Below are 16,590 nucleotides of genomic sequence, written 5' to 3' on the forward strand. Positions count from 1 at the left end.
TCTCAATTACTACAGTTTTTAAGTAAGTTTCAAAATTGGGAAGCATGAGTACTCCAGTTCTGGTGCTCTTTCTCAAGACTGTTTTAGCTATTCTAGTTCCCTTGGATTTCCACATGAATTTTAGGATCACCTTGTCAATTTCCACAAAGAAACCAACTTGAATTTTGATGGGCACTGCATTCATCACTTTGCTTTTTGATAGCACTTCAAATGAATATGCTAGTTTATGTTCACACCACAAAATTTCACCTCAATAGCAATGCGGTCCCAAATTTTCCTGTCAAACAATTAGAAAGCTTAAAAAGACATGTTTGTTTAGGGTATCACATATGAACACAGGGTTTTAGTTTGTTTGATGACTTTATTTCCAACAGTTGTTACTGCTCATTAGTCATAAAAATCATAAAAATCATCAAAATCATCCGCGGATGTGTTGTGGTTTCTAGGACGTAACGCAGCTTCAATTTCTGAGTTACTGTCATCAGACTCACCCCAGAAGGCTGGAAGAGAAAACCAGGCAGCTATTTAACATCTCTCCATCTGAACAGCTGGCCTTCATCAGCAGGACAGGTTAATCAGAGCGCTGGCCTACAAAAGGCCTACCAGGGACACCAAGGGATGAACCTGACAGATGCATCTGGAATGCGTGTCAGTACTGCACAAATTCACACATTTCAGTGTTTTTTAGGGAAAACACTGCAGAATATTCCCTTCCCTTTTCATTGTGCCCAGCTCCTTACTGCAGGATGGGGCTTTAAGGCCAGGATTACCACAGAAGCAGGGTTAGGTGGGGGTTTCATCAGGCCTGGGCCCGCCTCAGCTCAGCCGCTCTGGCACTTTGATCCCCTCTGGTCTCCACAAGAGCAGAGAGGAGAAGGGAAGGCGCAGGGGAAGAAGAGCTGGCCGTGGGTGCACTTGGTTTACTTGGGAGGTGATCCTGGGAACAATGGGAGGGGCTGGAAGAGCAATGCAGAAGAGAGGAAGCCAAGAGAGGGTGTGTTCATGAGGGGGCGGGCAGTGTACAAGGGGGCTCAGTCCTGTAGGGCACCCTCTGAGAAACTCAGAACTCTCCTCAAACTGTCCCAACAAAGAGCAAGGAGATGGGGTTATTCACTGACCAACTTCCATTTCTTGTTGGTTGAGGTTTATTCTCAAGCAGGGCATCTACTCCCTGGCCCTGGGGGCTGGGCCTGCTCCCGCGGCCAGACAAAGCTCTGAGGCAGATGTGCAGAGCTGCCTGTCCCCGCTGAAGGCCATGGGCGCTTCTGAGAACTGCGCTGTGATCGCCAAGGCGGCCGGACAGGATGTGGGGGGACACGGTCTGCTACACTGACCATCTCCATGACCACCGATATCTCCTTGGCACTCACTGCCTGCCATTCTGTGATGACTTCTTATATCCGGCCCATTTCATCCTTGTACCAACCTGGGAATGCCTCCATCTACTGAGCAAACAGGCGGAGACTGGCCCCAATGACAGCATTAATGGATGTTCAAGCTTACCAGTCCCACCCAGGTTGTCAGACTCACACCCATGCTCTCGATCACTAGGGAGGGAGACTAGGCTGACAGGAGTAGAGCGAGCCCAAGCTCTGCAGGGGACATGCCACAGTGTTGGCATGCAAGGTGGAGGAAATTCTCCCTGTGAGCTGGGGCTTCAAAGCTGAATAGGAGCTTACGGTGCTAAGGAAAAGGGAAGGAAGAGCAGGAGCAAAGGCACAGAGGTGCAACTGTGGTGTCCAGGCATACCTCATTTTCCTGTGCTTCGCAGAGATTGTGTTTTTTACAAATGGAAGGTCTGTGGCAACCGTACATCAGGCAAATCTATTGGCACCATTTTTCCAACAGCATTTGCTCACCTTGTGTCTCTGTGTCACATTTTGGTAATTCCCTCATTATTCCCAGCTTTTCTGTTATTATTATATTTCATACAGTGACCTGTGATCAGTGATTATGACTCGCTGAAAGCTCAGATGACGGTTAGCATCTTTTAGCAACAAAGTGTTTAATTAATAATTTTTAAATTAACATATTTTAAATTAATTAATGTTAATTAACTTTTTTTTAGACATAATGCTGCTGTACACTTAAGGGACTACAGTATAGCGTAAACACAACTTTTATAGGCACTGGGAGACCAAAAATTTTATTTGGCTTTATTGCAGTAGTCTGGAACCGAATCTGCAATACCTCTGAGGTATGCCTATATTTGGAAAAAGCTGCTTGTGACTCAACCCGAAGAGGACAAGACCTTGGAAGGAACTGAGCTGGAAAAAAGGGAAGGGCCAGACCACAAAGGGAGAAAGTTATAGACTCTATCCTGCACTTAGTGGGGGGCATTAGCAATTTTTCACCAGGAAGGTAAGAAGGTTCAATGAAGTTTTAGATGCTGGGGGCCAGGTGGAGGGCAATCAGGACTTGGGAAGGGGCTGGATGTGAGGAAACCAGTCAAGGAGCCCTGTCATGTCATGAGCAGTGGGCACTTGTGGGGCATTAGCTGTGAGGTTGGGGACAGAGGCAAAAAACATTTCATAGGTAGAATATACCACTGTTGGCAATCAGTTGGATGTGGAGGCCAGGATACCCCGCAAATTCATACTTGCAAATTAGAATGCTGAGCCACATGGCCTGCGGCAGCCCTGTGTGTTGTCAGGTCCCAGCCCTGTCACTGAAGAATGGTGCCTCGAGCAGCCTTCCGATCCCCTCAGAGACTACACCACCCCAGGGGTCCCCTCTGTGATCACAGGCACCGTCACAGCCCTTACACGAGGGTGCAGAAAACAAATAAAAGGTCCTCACCAACTCTCGGTTAAAACACAAAATGAATTCTCTTACCTTTAGACTCTAAATTGGTAGTTAATTTCTTTTCATTTTCATGCCTGAAAAATAAAGAAATAGCCTAAGTCCTGAAAAAATGTGACGAACACAGTGATATTTTTACAATGAGCACATCAGCAAAGAAGCATGTGTGGTGCACTGAAGGGCCAGGCATTTTATGCGTGTTCCCCAAGTCTTTTCTTTTTTTTAAAAGATTTTATTTATTCGTTTGAGACAGAGAGATACAGAGAGAGAGAGAGAGAGAGAGAGAGACAGAGCACGAACAGGAGGAGCGGCAGAAGGAGAGGGAGAAGCAGACTCCCCGCTGAGCCGGGAGCCTGACGTGGGGTTGGGATCATGACCTGAGCCGAAGGCAGACACTTAACCATCTGAGCCACCCAGGCGCGCCCCCCCATGCCCCCCACGCCCCCGTACTCCCCAAATCTTTAATTTTTTGTTATGTTAATCACCATACATTAGTTTTTATTGTTATGTTAATCACCATACATTACATCATTAGTTTTTGATGTAGTGTTCCATGATTCATTGTTTGTGCATAACACCCAGTGCTCCACGCAGAATGTGCCCTCTTTAATACCCATCACCAGGCTAACCCATCCCCCCACCCTCCTCCCCTCTAGAACCCTCAGTTTGTTTTTCAGAGTCCATCGTCTCTCAAGGTTCATCTCCCCCTCCGACTTACTCCCCTTCATTCTTCCCCTCCTGCTATCTTCTTCTTTTTCTTTTTTCTTAACATATGTTGCGTTATTTGTTTCAGAAGTACAGATCTGTGATTCAACAGTCTTGTACAATTCACAGCGCTCACCATAGCACATACCCTACCCAAAGTCTATCACCCAGCCACCCCATCCCTCCCACCCCCCACCACTCCAGCAACCCTCAGTTTGTTTCCTGAGATTAAGAATTCCTCATATCAGTGAGGTCATATGATACATGTCTTTCTCTGATTGGCTTATTTCACTCAGCATAACACCCTCCAGTTCCATCCACATTGTTGCAAATGGCAGGATCTCATTCCTTTTGATGGCTGCATAATATTCCAGTGTGTATATAGACCACAGCTTCTTTATCCATTCATCTGTCGATGGACATCTTGGCTCTTTCCACAGTTTGGCTATTGTGGACATTGCTGCTATAAACATTGGGGTGCACGTACCCCTTCGGATCCCTACATTTGTATCTTTGGGGTAAATACCCAGTAGTGCAATTGCTGGATCGTATGGTAGCTCTATTTTCAACTGTTTGAGGAACCTCCATCCTGTTTTCCAGAGGGGTTGCACCAGCTTGCATTCCCACCAACAGTGTAGGAGGGTTCCCCCTTCTCCACATCCCTGCCAACATCTGTCGTTTCCTGACTTGTTAATTTTAGCCATTCTGACTGGTGTGAGGTGGTATCTCATTGAGGTTTTGATTTGGATTTCCCTGATGCCGAGCGATGTTGAGCACTTTTTCATGTGTCTGTTGGCCATTTGGATGTCTTCTTTCGTACTCCCCAAATCTTAATAGCAAGAAGAAAATGTAAGGACTGCGGCAGCAAGAGGTATTTGCTGATGCTTTGGTGGGTGGGTCCCTATTGTGACAGAATCACAGGGTCCCTGAGTATATTCCCTGCTTGCTCTGCAGAGACCAGGTCAGACTGCTCCCCGTGGGTGCCGCCCGCAGTGCTGAACAACGAGCACATGGTCAGTGAGGCAGAGCACTGACCTCCCATCAACAGCCCTCTCAAAAACACGAACGGGCAAAGCTTTGGCACTTTGAGACAAGCTACAAGTAAAATACTTGAAGTAGAGAATCCAGGAGGGAACACAAGAAGCTGCTGAGGAAGTTAAGACTCATCTCTGTCAAGCCAGTGATGGTAATCCTTAACAGCTTAACAAGGGAGTTCAGGATAAACTCTCAGCATGCTTAAATGAATATACGAAGGCATGGTAGAGAAAAACACAAGTATCCTGGACACCGATGTGTAGGCTTCTGGGTATCCCATGCACAAAATGCTAGCATCTAGGCATCTCATACCTAGCAATGTGCTCTTGCCAAGGTATTCGCTGGCATTCACATTTACAGATTATTTCATTAAAACAGATTCCGTCCAGCCTTTTAGATGAGTAGAATGAAGAAAAGACAGACGCCGACGTGCACAGTTCCTGCTCTGGCCGGGATCCTGGTCCTTTTGACACAGGAAACCCTGTGAACTCATCTTCTCCCTCCCTATGGCTAACATATGGCTTAAAACCTGCTGTTTGCCATAGCTGCTGTAATTTATGGGTTTGTTGTTTTTTTTTCCTGTAAAATAAGCTCCACTCAGGTATCATTTTTCTAGGCTCAATATCTGTCAATGCTTCCTTTAAACTTGGTGCCTGTTTCATGCTCTGCCACAACCACCTAGCAGCCTGCAGCTATTTTCCCAAGCAGAGGGGGCAGCCCCACGGCCACCTGAGAGGGCCTGGTGCTCACCAGCAGCCACGGAGGCAGCAGGGACCCACATGGGTCCATCTGACATGAAGTCCTAGTTGCACCCCCAACACACACACACACACACACACACACACTAAATGCAACTACTGGGTTGTCTGTCTACTGTTTACCTAGTTCCCATTTCATGAGGACACTGGTCCAGATGCCAGGGGCAGAGGCGGATTGTGACAATGCTGGTGGGGTAGAGAGCAGTAATTTTCCAGCTGTAATCCAAGTAATGAGAGCTGCAGGGGGAATGGGCAAGAGCGCCAAGGGCTGGGAGAACTGCGAGCACAGGGTGGGTGATGGGTGGCTGCAGGATCCCTGAGAAGGCAGGACACCTCCTGGATTCTGCACTGAAAGCTGGAGCAGACCTCACAGGCCGGGATGGAGGAGGAGAATGTGGTGGGATGTGGTAGCCGGTGAGTGCAGGCCAGATCCCGATGGCCCCGGCCACTTCTCTGAGCTCCAGAAACATGGCCAGTGCTCACGTGCTAGCTCTACTTGGCTGTCTCCAAAGTGCCTTGTGGTCAACATGCCCATCCACGACCAAATTCACAATCTCTCCAGTGTGGTTCCCTTCCCCTGCCAGGCCAGGCCCCTCCTGTCTCAGCCAACGGCACCTGGACCCTCTGCTCCCTCCCCAACCCTTTCCACTCCTGTGCCCTCCTGTGTCCTCCTGCACCCAATCAGACCCTAGGTCCCGCCAATGTACTTCCCAGTACTTCCTGAAGTCCTCGCTCTTCCCTCTGCACTGCTGCTACCAGCCAGCTACACCAGCATCTCTTGCCTGGAATTTGTAACAGCCCCTAGCTGGTGATACCACAAACACCATGTCCCCTATTCTCCATTTTCCACTCGGAAGCAAGAGTGGACTTGTCGAAACACAAACCTAATCACTGCACTTCCTCGCTAAAGCCCCTCGATGCCTTCCCATTGTTTCTTGGCAAAAAACTCTAAATCCTGAACAGCACCTCCAAGGCTGATCCCCAGATTTGGCTGGCTCCTTCTGCTACAGCCTCCCCATCCCTCCCATCCCCCACCGCCACCACTGAGTCCTCATCCCAGCTGCTGTTTCACATGCATCTGTGTAACTAACACATGTGTAATCACTCCCCCTCTAGAGTGTGAGCTCTGTGAGCGACCATACCTGTTTTGGCTCACCTGGGTGACCCAGTGCTTTGCAAGGGTGCTCAGGGATTATGTACGGAATAAAAAGAGTAGGGCCCTGCTTAAAGACACCTGACCAATATTTGCTGACACAGTATTTGATTTGCAGGTTTTCTACTTATGGGACTTCAGAATCAGGTTGTTCACGTTTCTTACTAGAAATGTGCAAAAATTATGTTGCAGAACTAAATGTGTGTAGTTCACCCACTGAGAAAAGTGGATAATGCTTCCAGGTGTTTCTTACTCTATCCCCATATCTTTGGGGCAATTATTTTTCCCTGTGGGAAACCCACCCCAAAGTTGATTTGAATCACACACACAGTTCTTCGGGTCAACAGTTCTTTCGAAGCTGCACCTAATGTGTAAAGCTCAGATGAGGCCAGTGGGCATGATGGGAGAACTTTCCCTAGAAAACTGGACATAGCCAACTTGTTTAGCTACTATAACAAATAAGAGAAAAAAATTTTTTCACTTCGGAAAGCATAAGAAATGGAAGAGTTAGTCTTATAGGCCATGAGATAGGGTCACCACAGTCCATCACATGTGCTTGGAATCTGACTGCTTCATCTTCCCCGAGAGCATGCAAGGAACATTTCCATCTTATCAAGCTCAGGTTGGCAGAGGTTTGCTGTGAAGAACCAGAGAGCAAATGGCTTGGGCGTTGTGGGCCATATCGTCTCAGTCACAACTGCTCACTTCTGTGGTTGTGGCATGACAACAGCCATGGTCGGCATGTAAATTGGTAGATGAGGCTGTATTACAATTCAACCTCACTGACAGGCACTAAAATTTGAATTTCATAGGACTTTCACGCAACATTAGTCTTCTTTGGATTTCCCCCAACCACTTAAAAATGTAAAGACCACTCTTAGCCTGCTGGCTGTACAGGATCATGCACTGGCCAGGCCCGGACTTGGCCTTGGGGCCACAGTGCACCAAGCCTGTTGCATGGGTGATGCGTGCCATACTTGCAGCCCACTGAAGGGCCTGCCTTTCCCCTGCATGGTCTTTCATGGGTAACTCTTGGAATCCAAAATAGCAGACTTGACTTTTTTCCCTAGAAGTTGACTTTAGACTTTACTTCTACATTCTGCAGAATTTCCCAGTAGTTTGGCAATTTCTCCCCTTACCTATACAGTGAAAACCATGTACCCATGAAGGGCATCCTCAATTGTTTACCTGTTGCCATATTGGCTTTATCACATAGCTTCCCTCTGTCTGTCCATCACATTGTCTTATTTTATGAGGCATTTCAGTAATTGTTTATCAATTCCCCTGCCATTGATAAACCAGATTAGGACAACTCTGTGCTCATCCTTGCTGAACTTAAGAACTTAAGGCTGGCCAGGGTCTTACCAGGTTCTAGTCTAAGAGCAGCACCTGACACCTACGTATGCAACCATGGCGACACAGAGTGTTAAAGAAATAGCTGAAATTATGTGTGTCAAATGTTCATTTTATAGAAGCAAAAGGCTAACATAGCTAGAAACAGTTACTTAGTCAACACAGTCAACATCAACACAGATAGATGACAAGACCTATTGTAAACATGAAGTTTTGCTTTGTGGAACCAACAAGTAGAGACAAAAATGAGATGTAGAAAACCTATGAGTTTCTAGGAAATCTATTATGAAATTATAGCAGAGCGTTTATGGATTATCAATCCAGCGCTTTCACCGTCTGGGTAGTGGGGCCCAGAGAGGCTGAGTGAGGGATGTGTCCCAAGACTCACAGAACCAGCAGATGGAGGGGCAGAAGTGGGACAGAGCTCCTCCCGGTGCACTGACACTTCCCAAAGGCACACGTTGCAAACACCTGTCCCCAGAGGAACAGGTGAGAAGTGGGCACACAGCAGGGTGGGGAGAACCTAGGTTGGGACAGCTGGTCCCTGTCCCAGTGCGGGACTGCTGATGGGAGACAGCGTCAACTCTGGGGCCAGACAGCCTCTACCCCGCCGTGCTCAACTCCGTTCCCTGTGAGGCCCTGGGCAAGTTCCCTACTTCTCTGAGCATCCATTTTCTGCCTTCCTTGCAGTGTCCTGGTAAGCTTCGAGACAATCGTGCTCAACAGCCTGGTACAGCAGGCCTCGGGGAGTGGCCCTGCCACAGGGTCGAAGCTTTCAGGTGAACAAGGGCATGTGCTTGGTTTAGTGATGTGCAGTCATGGGGTCTAAGGAGAGGTGACAGGTCCTCTGGCACAGTGACCAAGAAAGGGAAAGTCTGGGGACAGACTGAAAGGAAACAGTCCTGAGATACATGAAGTCTCCTCCTCGAGGAGCCTGGTGGGGTGAGAGGCCTGGGGGAAGAGACTGCCTCTGGCGGGCCTGGCACACGCAGGTGGGCTGAGCATCTCATCTGCAATGGGTTGTTCATTTGTTGGCTCACTCACTCGTTCACTCTCTCATAAATCCCATACAGGTGACACTACACATCTGCTCTGTGCTGGGGCTGCAGCACAAACAAGACATAATTGATTCTGCCTGGGCCTCTCATGCTCCAGTGGGGAGACAGACACCAAAATAAGAACTGTGACACAAGCCAAAGAAGGCAACTATGGGGTGGGCTGAGAATTGATGGCAACAGAATTAGGGGGCAACATCCAGGCCCCCAACATGTCCCAAGACCCCACAAGCCCTTGTCAAATTCAGGGCCAGGAGCCAGACATCCTTTCCCCAACAGACAGGATGGCAGTCAGGCAAGGACCCCAGGAAGGCACTCTGTGCACACCCATGTGCTCCCTGGAAGCCAAATGCAGAGTGTGCGAGCAGAGCACATGCAGTCAAAGTTGACTGCAAGAGTCTCCCTTGGGAAACGTGCATGTGCCCCCGGCCTTCCCTCTTCCACACCCTCGTGCAGAGACCTTCGGGGAGTGCATGATTCCCTGCGGCTGGGGTATGTGATGCTGCCCAGAGGTGAGGGCATCTAAGACAAATGCTTGAGTGAACGGTGGAGCTGTATACAGATGTTCACTCACTCAGCAAGTCCAGTGGTTATTGAGCACTGGTGACCGAGAAAAGCCCCCCATGCCCCAGTGAGGAGCTCACAGTGGGGGCAAGGTACCTGCAATTTGCTACCACCCCTATGCTACAGATGATGCTAGAAATAGCCATGGGGCCACAGGACGGGTGTATGACCAGATCCTCTTAGGAAACTTTTAGAAGATTAATAATTAAGCCTTGACAGTCTAGTAGGCATCAGCCAGGTCAAAGAGTGGGGGCAGAAGCATTCTGGCAAAAGAGCAGGACTAGAAGCTGGGGCACATGACCCAGCAGGTTGTATGAGGGCATGACATGAGGCTGTCCAATGGGCACAGGGATATGCGGGAACAGGCTGGGGGCCACTGCAGACGAAAGGACACGCAGTGCTTGAGTGGGGGTGTGGGCAATGGGAACCCTTGAGGGTTCAGCAGCAGATGTACAACAGTCAGGCTAGGGTGTCAGACACTCAATTCTTGGCCCTGTAGGAGGAGGAATCTGGAAAACAGTCAGACCTGGGGGATGTCCTAATATTAGTAACACAATGACTCTCAATCTCATGGTCAATATCATTGTTTTAAAGGAAAAAAAGTGTCCACAGCCTGTTAACAAACTACCCAAGTTATCATGACTTCGAGGTCATGTTAGTGGAGTCTGGCAATGAGACTCTTAGGATCCTGCTGAGGGCAGGGTCTATGGTGTTGGGGACAATGAGGAGGGGCTCCTAGTGGGAAGTGCCCTTCCAGTTCTAGGCTCTTACTCTAAGACTGAAAATAACTATCTAATGAGAAGATGTGGTCTCTAAACTCTGAATTCTAATTTTTAATGATTTGATTGCTAGCTAGAATCAGTGTTAAAATGTCCCAAATAGCATCTTCAGCTAGAATTTTCCTCAGAAGAGACAAATATTTCTGAAAAATAGAAGGCATAAAATAATTCAGAAAGGAAAAAAAAAAAGCCCACAAGTATGCCAACAAATCTCTGTAAATACTAATTTTAAGTTTTAAGAGCAGACTGAAGGCCAACATAGTTTTAATTTGACAAAGTCCGAGCGCCCCCTGATGGTTAGCCAGGCACCCTGCAGCAAATGCCATTTTTTTTTTAGCTGCCTGGGGTCAACTTGTTAACTCAGCTAGTCAAGCAAGTGACTGTTCTTCCATGCTCTGTGTAGAAAAAATAAAGTATGTGGGTTTGTGAGGAGAAACATGTAGGATATTTAGGCAGCTGCTTATTCAATAGCATTTAAGGAGAATGCAGATTTGTTTAGCCAGAGACGGAGAATGGGGGCTTTAATAGGAGAACCTAAAGGACTTTCAGGAAAACTCCATTTTTATTTCACTGGTACTGATTCCTTGTGATCTTTGTATTATCCCAAGGGAAAATGGCACAGTGACCAGGCAAGAAGAGAGATACCATGGTCCCCACCAGAGCATCAGCTGCAGCCTGGCGCCCTCCACTGGCCACGCCTGTGGCTGCAGGGTGGGCACAGAATGCCACCCACAGCGGCCCTGCCAGGGTGCCGTCCCTGGGTGACTTCTGCTACCTTTCCCCCAGGCAATTATGCTGCAAGCACACATCCTTTTCTTTCCCTAAAATGTTATCTCGATCCAGCCGGTAAACTGAAGTTACATGGCAGGCTGTTAAAATATACTCCATTGAATAAATGGATCCCGGAGCATGAAAACCGCTTCCTGGGGAAGGTAAAGCGAGACAATGTTTGCGGAGGAGAGGAAGCTCTGGCATGCACCCCTGAACAAAAGAGAACAAGTGGTCTTTACTCGGAGAACGGCTTCCTATTAGGACTCACTCCTTCGTACATTATGCCTTTCATCCCCACTCAACCACAAAATGATTTTGCTGAAGCAAATACAATGGTAGAAAAAGATTTACACTGAAAGAATCTTTAATAATAAACTGTTGCCGATCTGCCTACTTGCCCGTGATTTATAATACAATAAACATCGGATTCTATTACGGCTCATGCACTGAAGCTGCTGCTCTGAAAAACGGAATATGAAAGCACCCGGATCCCACCACCATCACAATGAAATGAGCATGTATAAATGTGCTAAGAGTATCTCTTTGCATCTTTTATAGCTTGTGTGTATTAATCTGTAACGCTTATTAAGAAAGTCATTGCTATGCAAAGCAGCACCCAATCCCTTTCTCTGGCTTTTCAACAGAGTGCACTGTTTAGCCAATAGGACGGACCCTCTGGCCCTCATTCTGCATTCATCACAGGCAACATTTGCACAATGTATCTCTCAAAGGCGGCTGAAAAGAAGGCCTTAATACTCATGTAAACAACTGCAAACCAATTACTTAATGAATCAGGCCCACACATAATGAGGTGCAGACAAAGAGCTATAAATGCATTTTTGCACCCAAGCCGCTGCTTTAAAGTAAAATCCCTCAGCTGTAGTTTGGGCTTAACTAGCACATCATAATTATTGTCTCTAGGACATCAGAGGAAGCCCCCCCCTTTTTTTTAAGGTCCAGCGGGGTCTTTTTTTTTTTTTTTTTGAGGTTGCTCATCAGCTCACTGACAAAATAGAGCAAAGAAGAATTTTTAAAAGTGCTGCAGCAGCACTGCACTGTTATGTTTATTCTGAAGTACTGGGTTTCGAGACCACTTGTAAAAGCAATAAAGCACAAGGAGTGACTGCAGTAAGTGGGATCCTTAAATGTAAGCCTCTAAGAAATTTCAGTGAATCCAGGAGCAAACAGCAAACCCAGAGCTCTCCAAAGCCCAGGGTGCTGTACTGACAACACCAAACCCAGCACAGGAACCACGCCGTGACAAACAGCATGCCAAACCCAAACACTCAACGCCCAGGCCTTTTCATCACTGGATTATTATCAAGGGTCTAGAACCAAAGGTTCCTTGAAGACCTTTTTTTTTTTCCTTCTTAAAGGGCGTGATGAGATGACTTGTAATTTATTTAGAAAATTAATTTCATGCAGGAACGATAGGTCCTTGACTCAGAATGAAGGGGGAAGACAGTGTGAATTTACTTTAGTGAAATACAGACACAAGCCTGAGGAAATGTTCTTGGGGCCCAGCTGCTTTCTAAATGTATTTTAAAACTGCCTCAAGCATGTATACCTATAAAGACAAGTTAAAGAAGAATTGAGCTTTTTCGTGCCCCTAAGATATAATGGAAAAGAGCACTTTTAACAATCTTTAACAACTACAGCATGTGTTATTGAGCCAAATGATACAGGAAGCCCCGAAACTACCTGTAGAATTCACTACCTTTAAAGTATTAAATTTAAATTTAAAGTATTAAATTCACTACCCTTAGAAGACCCAGAACTTGAATTTACAGTATAATCCAAAAAACATTAACACTTTAGCACTCTTCCTGTCCCATGATTCATTTCCTCCCACTTCCTTCAAAAACATGGATGAAAACCCAGGTATTACAGATGCTAATTTCTGAGAACTATGTGAGTGATTTTCTAAAATTGAACTTGTCAGGCAGGTTTCTAAATGCAACAATCTAATTTTAGAAAATCAATCTCATTTTAAGATATTCCGAATCCTAAAAATATTACAATGTTTTTCAAAATAGAAGTGAAAGAAAGTAGGATCTTTTTTTCTTGCATTTTAAAAATACTAGATTTCTGGATCAAATCACTTTGTCTTATGGGACACCATATGTGACATTAGAAATGTAAAGTTTCTGTTTTAAAATTTTATCAGGGTAAGAAGCTCATTCACAAGTAATGCAATCATCTAAAGGACATTGCTTTAATAAGAACTGTTATCACAAAAGGAAATTTGTGCGGTTTTAAGCAACACGCAGCCCGAAGCCAAAACGGTAGGTATCTCCTCAGACAACTGCTTCTATTCCCACTGATAAATTCTTTTTGACCCAACGCCACTGCACGGTCAGTATTTCATGTCGATGACAAATCCAGCACACAACTCACCAACTCGCTTATTGTTGCCTGGAAAACTTACGAGAAGGGCTACAGTTTCCACAGATGTGAAAGGATAAATTTTGTTCTTTCTGGACAATAAGCAGGGAAGTTGCAGGAAAGGAAAGGGTAACCCAGCCCAAAGGCTTGGTGAAAAAGAGGAATACGAAAACAAATCCCCCAGCAATTGCCAGTATATATGTCAGCCGCCTCAGGAAGAAGAAACAGGCCACTTTATTTCTTTTAAGGCCCGATGTTTTCTCTCTGCCCTTTTCCGACACCCTCCATTGTGTGGTCTCTAAGCAGCCCTACCGCGAGCAGCTGTAGACGCTAATTTGTGGTTCACTGAGGTGTCAATTGAGTCTTAAACCAACGAAACAACAGCTGCAAAACAATGCTTGGCTCTGGTGCAAATATTTTCAAAGGTAGACTGAAGTTTCAACTGTTATTTCAGATCAACAGAAACCCAAACCGTAACCTTCCCTCGAGTCACACAACAAAATAATACACAGCCAGAGTTTCATTCATTACGAAGTGACATTTCTCATCTTGTCGCCGCTGTCCAGAAAGGCTTTCACGACTTTACCTTGACAAAGGACTTCCTTCGCTCGATGAAAAACTAGCCTCCAAAGCGATTTTGTTAGCTGTCTTTGTCTTGAATGTCCCGCTGCCAATGTTCAGACCTGTGAGAAGCACAAACGTGGAGCGTGAGTGCTGGCCGCCACGCAGCGAAGAAACGCACTGAATGGCGCAGCAGCCGCACGACAACTTTGGTGGAACAAACGTTGACGGGGGAAGACGCTGTTCAAGCCGCAGAAGGCAAGGGAGCTTCTGAGGCAAGGAACAACATGTTGGCAGAAAGCTGAAAGGAAGTGTGTGTGTGTGTGTGTGTGTGTGTGTGTGTGTGTGTGTGTGTGTGTGTGTGTGTGGCGGGGGGGGCTCTGTGTGTGTGTTCCTGAGACACACAGAAGCCACAAAAAGTAAAAATCACTCCAAGAGCTCTATTTTAAATGACCAAGACACACGTGCACATGTATGGTCTCTCCCCTGGCACTAAGCACTAATAATCCACCTTGTTGTAACACGTGGACCCCGGCAGTGAGAGGTCACCAAAATGATGGGTGCTGGGAACCAGGTCTCAGAAATCACTGACACCCCAGGGTGATAGTTACCTCTCTGCCAAATCCTCTTTTTTCCATCTTGTGAAGGAGAATGAACCGCCATTGAAAGCCATCAAGGCCACTCTTTAACCAGCCTGACAAGGTTGATGGGGAAAGATGCACAATCTACCTCTTCCCTGGAGAGGGGGAACCAGACTGTCCCCACAGGGCAGGCCTGACCCCCACCTCCTGGGCACCCTTGGATGTGTCGGCTACCAGTCTGATTCCAAACTGGTGGTCACTGGTGTCACAGTTGGAGAGTGCACAGGCATCGCTGGGAAAGGCACTGGCTGAGTTTCTGACCTGTAACCTGCTCGCCTCACAGAACATCCACAGCGAAGTGATGCTCTTAACAAGGTACCCACATTTGCCCGAAGAGAGTCCCCACATGCTTAACACGACAAGGTCTTTTCAGACGTGAAAATGAAGGCACAAGGTTGAAGTGGCTTGCCTTAGTGACAGGTCCAGAGACACAGCCTAAGACATCTGACACAAAAAGTAACTGAAATCTGCACTTCTTCCACAATTAGATGTAGGGGGGGCTCCCGAGTTCAGGATACTCACCCCTCCCACTACCTGTAACAAGCCTGTTAGGTCTAACACAGGTACATGGCTTCCATTTCCCTCTGCCCTCCCAGCTCACTTCCTGCTTTTCTTTGGAGCTCAGAGAAGTCCCTGGGATTAGAGTGGGCGTGAACGTGAAAAACTGTAACCAACTGTAAAATAAATCCTAGAAGCAGCATCTAACTACAGTGTCAGCCAGGACCATGAGAAGGGCTTCTGTGATCCCAGTGTTAGAAGATCTGGAATTTTGCAAAGCACATAGCGTCATTTTGAGGGTAGAGCGAGGAGACTGAATGAGGGGTGCCTGACAATACAACCTATCACTTCACTTATGAATAATTAATCAACAAATATATTAGTACTATATTAACAGTACCAAGCCATTTGATATACAGCCAAGGGACTATAACTTATGTCGACTTTATTAATCCTTTGGGCCTGTCCAATGAACTATCGCAAATATACTTAGCACAAACAGACTTATGGAATCACCTTCCAAACGTGTGTGTCTGCTGACGGGCTCTACTGCTCTGAGAGAGGCCTCTCTCTCTTGGGACCCCATTTGTAAAATGAGGGGTTAGATAAATACTTTCTAAGATCCCTCGGGACTCTAATTCTGTGACTCAAATGTGAAGAAGGCGATGAAAAGCCCAGTTGAGGGCTCACAAGTGCTGTATCTTTCCAAAGTGCTGAAGACCTCCACCGGGGCAGAGGCCCTGCTTTCTACAGCAACAGACTGCAAGGTCTCATGTTTGCGGAGATGAGATCACCACCACCACCGCTCTCCAAACACTTTTCTCTAACAGGCGCTATGCTGGGCATTTAACCTGCAGTGACTCACTGAATCCTCAAAACAACCAAAATAACTGAGCTTTGCAGCAACTGATTCTAACACTAATATTATCTAGGAAATAGCTCTCCAAAGACAGACAGTGAATACTGATATACTGTAAGTACGTCCCTCAAAAAAAAGGTCTCATGAGATGACTGGGAAATCTGGGTATGGACTGGGAATTATGTGATTTAAAAAAAAAGTCACTATTCCAGTAGGTGAAATTATGACATGGTGGTTTATGTAAAAATAAGAAAGTAATTAAAGCATATGTCGACGCATTTACTTTCACAAAGGGAGCCGAGGTGACTCATACTAAAAAAAAAGGTGTAACAAGAGAAAGACCACTGAAAACAATAAAAATACAGTAACAGAATGTATGAAAACAAAGAAAATTACAGTTCCAACAAAAATTCTAGGTTGAAGGAACTATATTTAAGCTTAAAATTTAGCTTTACTGTGATTTAGAGTATTTTCATTTAAAGAACACAAGTCCCCCGACATTCTAGGGAGGGAAGGTAGCCTGGCATGATACTCCCATTGATGATTAAGGAACTGGGAGATGTAGAGAAGGGAAGGAATTTGGGGTGTTTCCAGTGGTACTTAGTGACAGGTTACTATCACGACATACCAGGTAGAATCCGAGGGTTCTGTTTGGGCCGTTGCCATGCTGG

General features: G+C 46.3%; 1 protein-coding gene across 2 annotated transcripts in view; it reads right to left on the bottom strand.

Moving 5' to 3' along the window:
- Positions 1-341: 341 nt before the first annotated feature.
- The window catches only part of KIZ (kizuna centrosomal protein), a 125,415-nt gene continuing 109,166 nt past the window's right edge, over positions 342-16,590 (bottom strand). For both annotated transcript variants that reach the window (XM_028123763.2, XM_028123764.2), the window contains 3 exons: positions 13,947-14,043; positions 2,836-2,879; positions 342-500 (listed from right to left, as the gene is read on the bottom strand). In XM_028123763.2, the coding sequence (XP_027979564.1) occupies positions 388-500; positions 2,836-2,879; positions 13,947-14,043 (254 nt within the window). In that variant the 3' untranslated portion in view covers positions 342-387. The remainder of the gene's footprint in view (positions 501-2,835; positions 2,880-13,946; positions 14,044-16,590) is intronic.

Source organism: Eumetopias jubatus, unplaced genomic scaffold, assembly GCF_037043125.1.
Source record: "Eumetopias jubatus isolate StellerSeaLion01/CBP00866 unplaced genomic scaffold, mEumJub1_p1.0 scaffold_9, whole genome shotgun sequence".
NCBI classification, from domain to species: domain Eukaryota; kingdom Metazoa; phylum Chordata; class Mammalia; order Carnivora; family Otariidae; genus Eumetopias; species Eumetopias jubatus.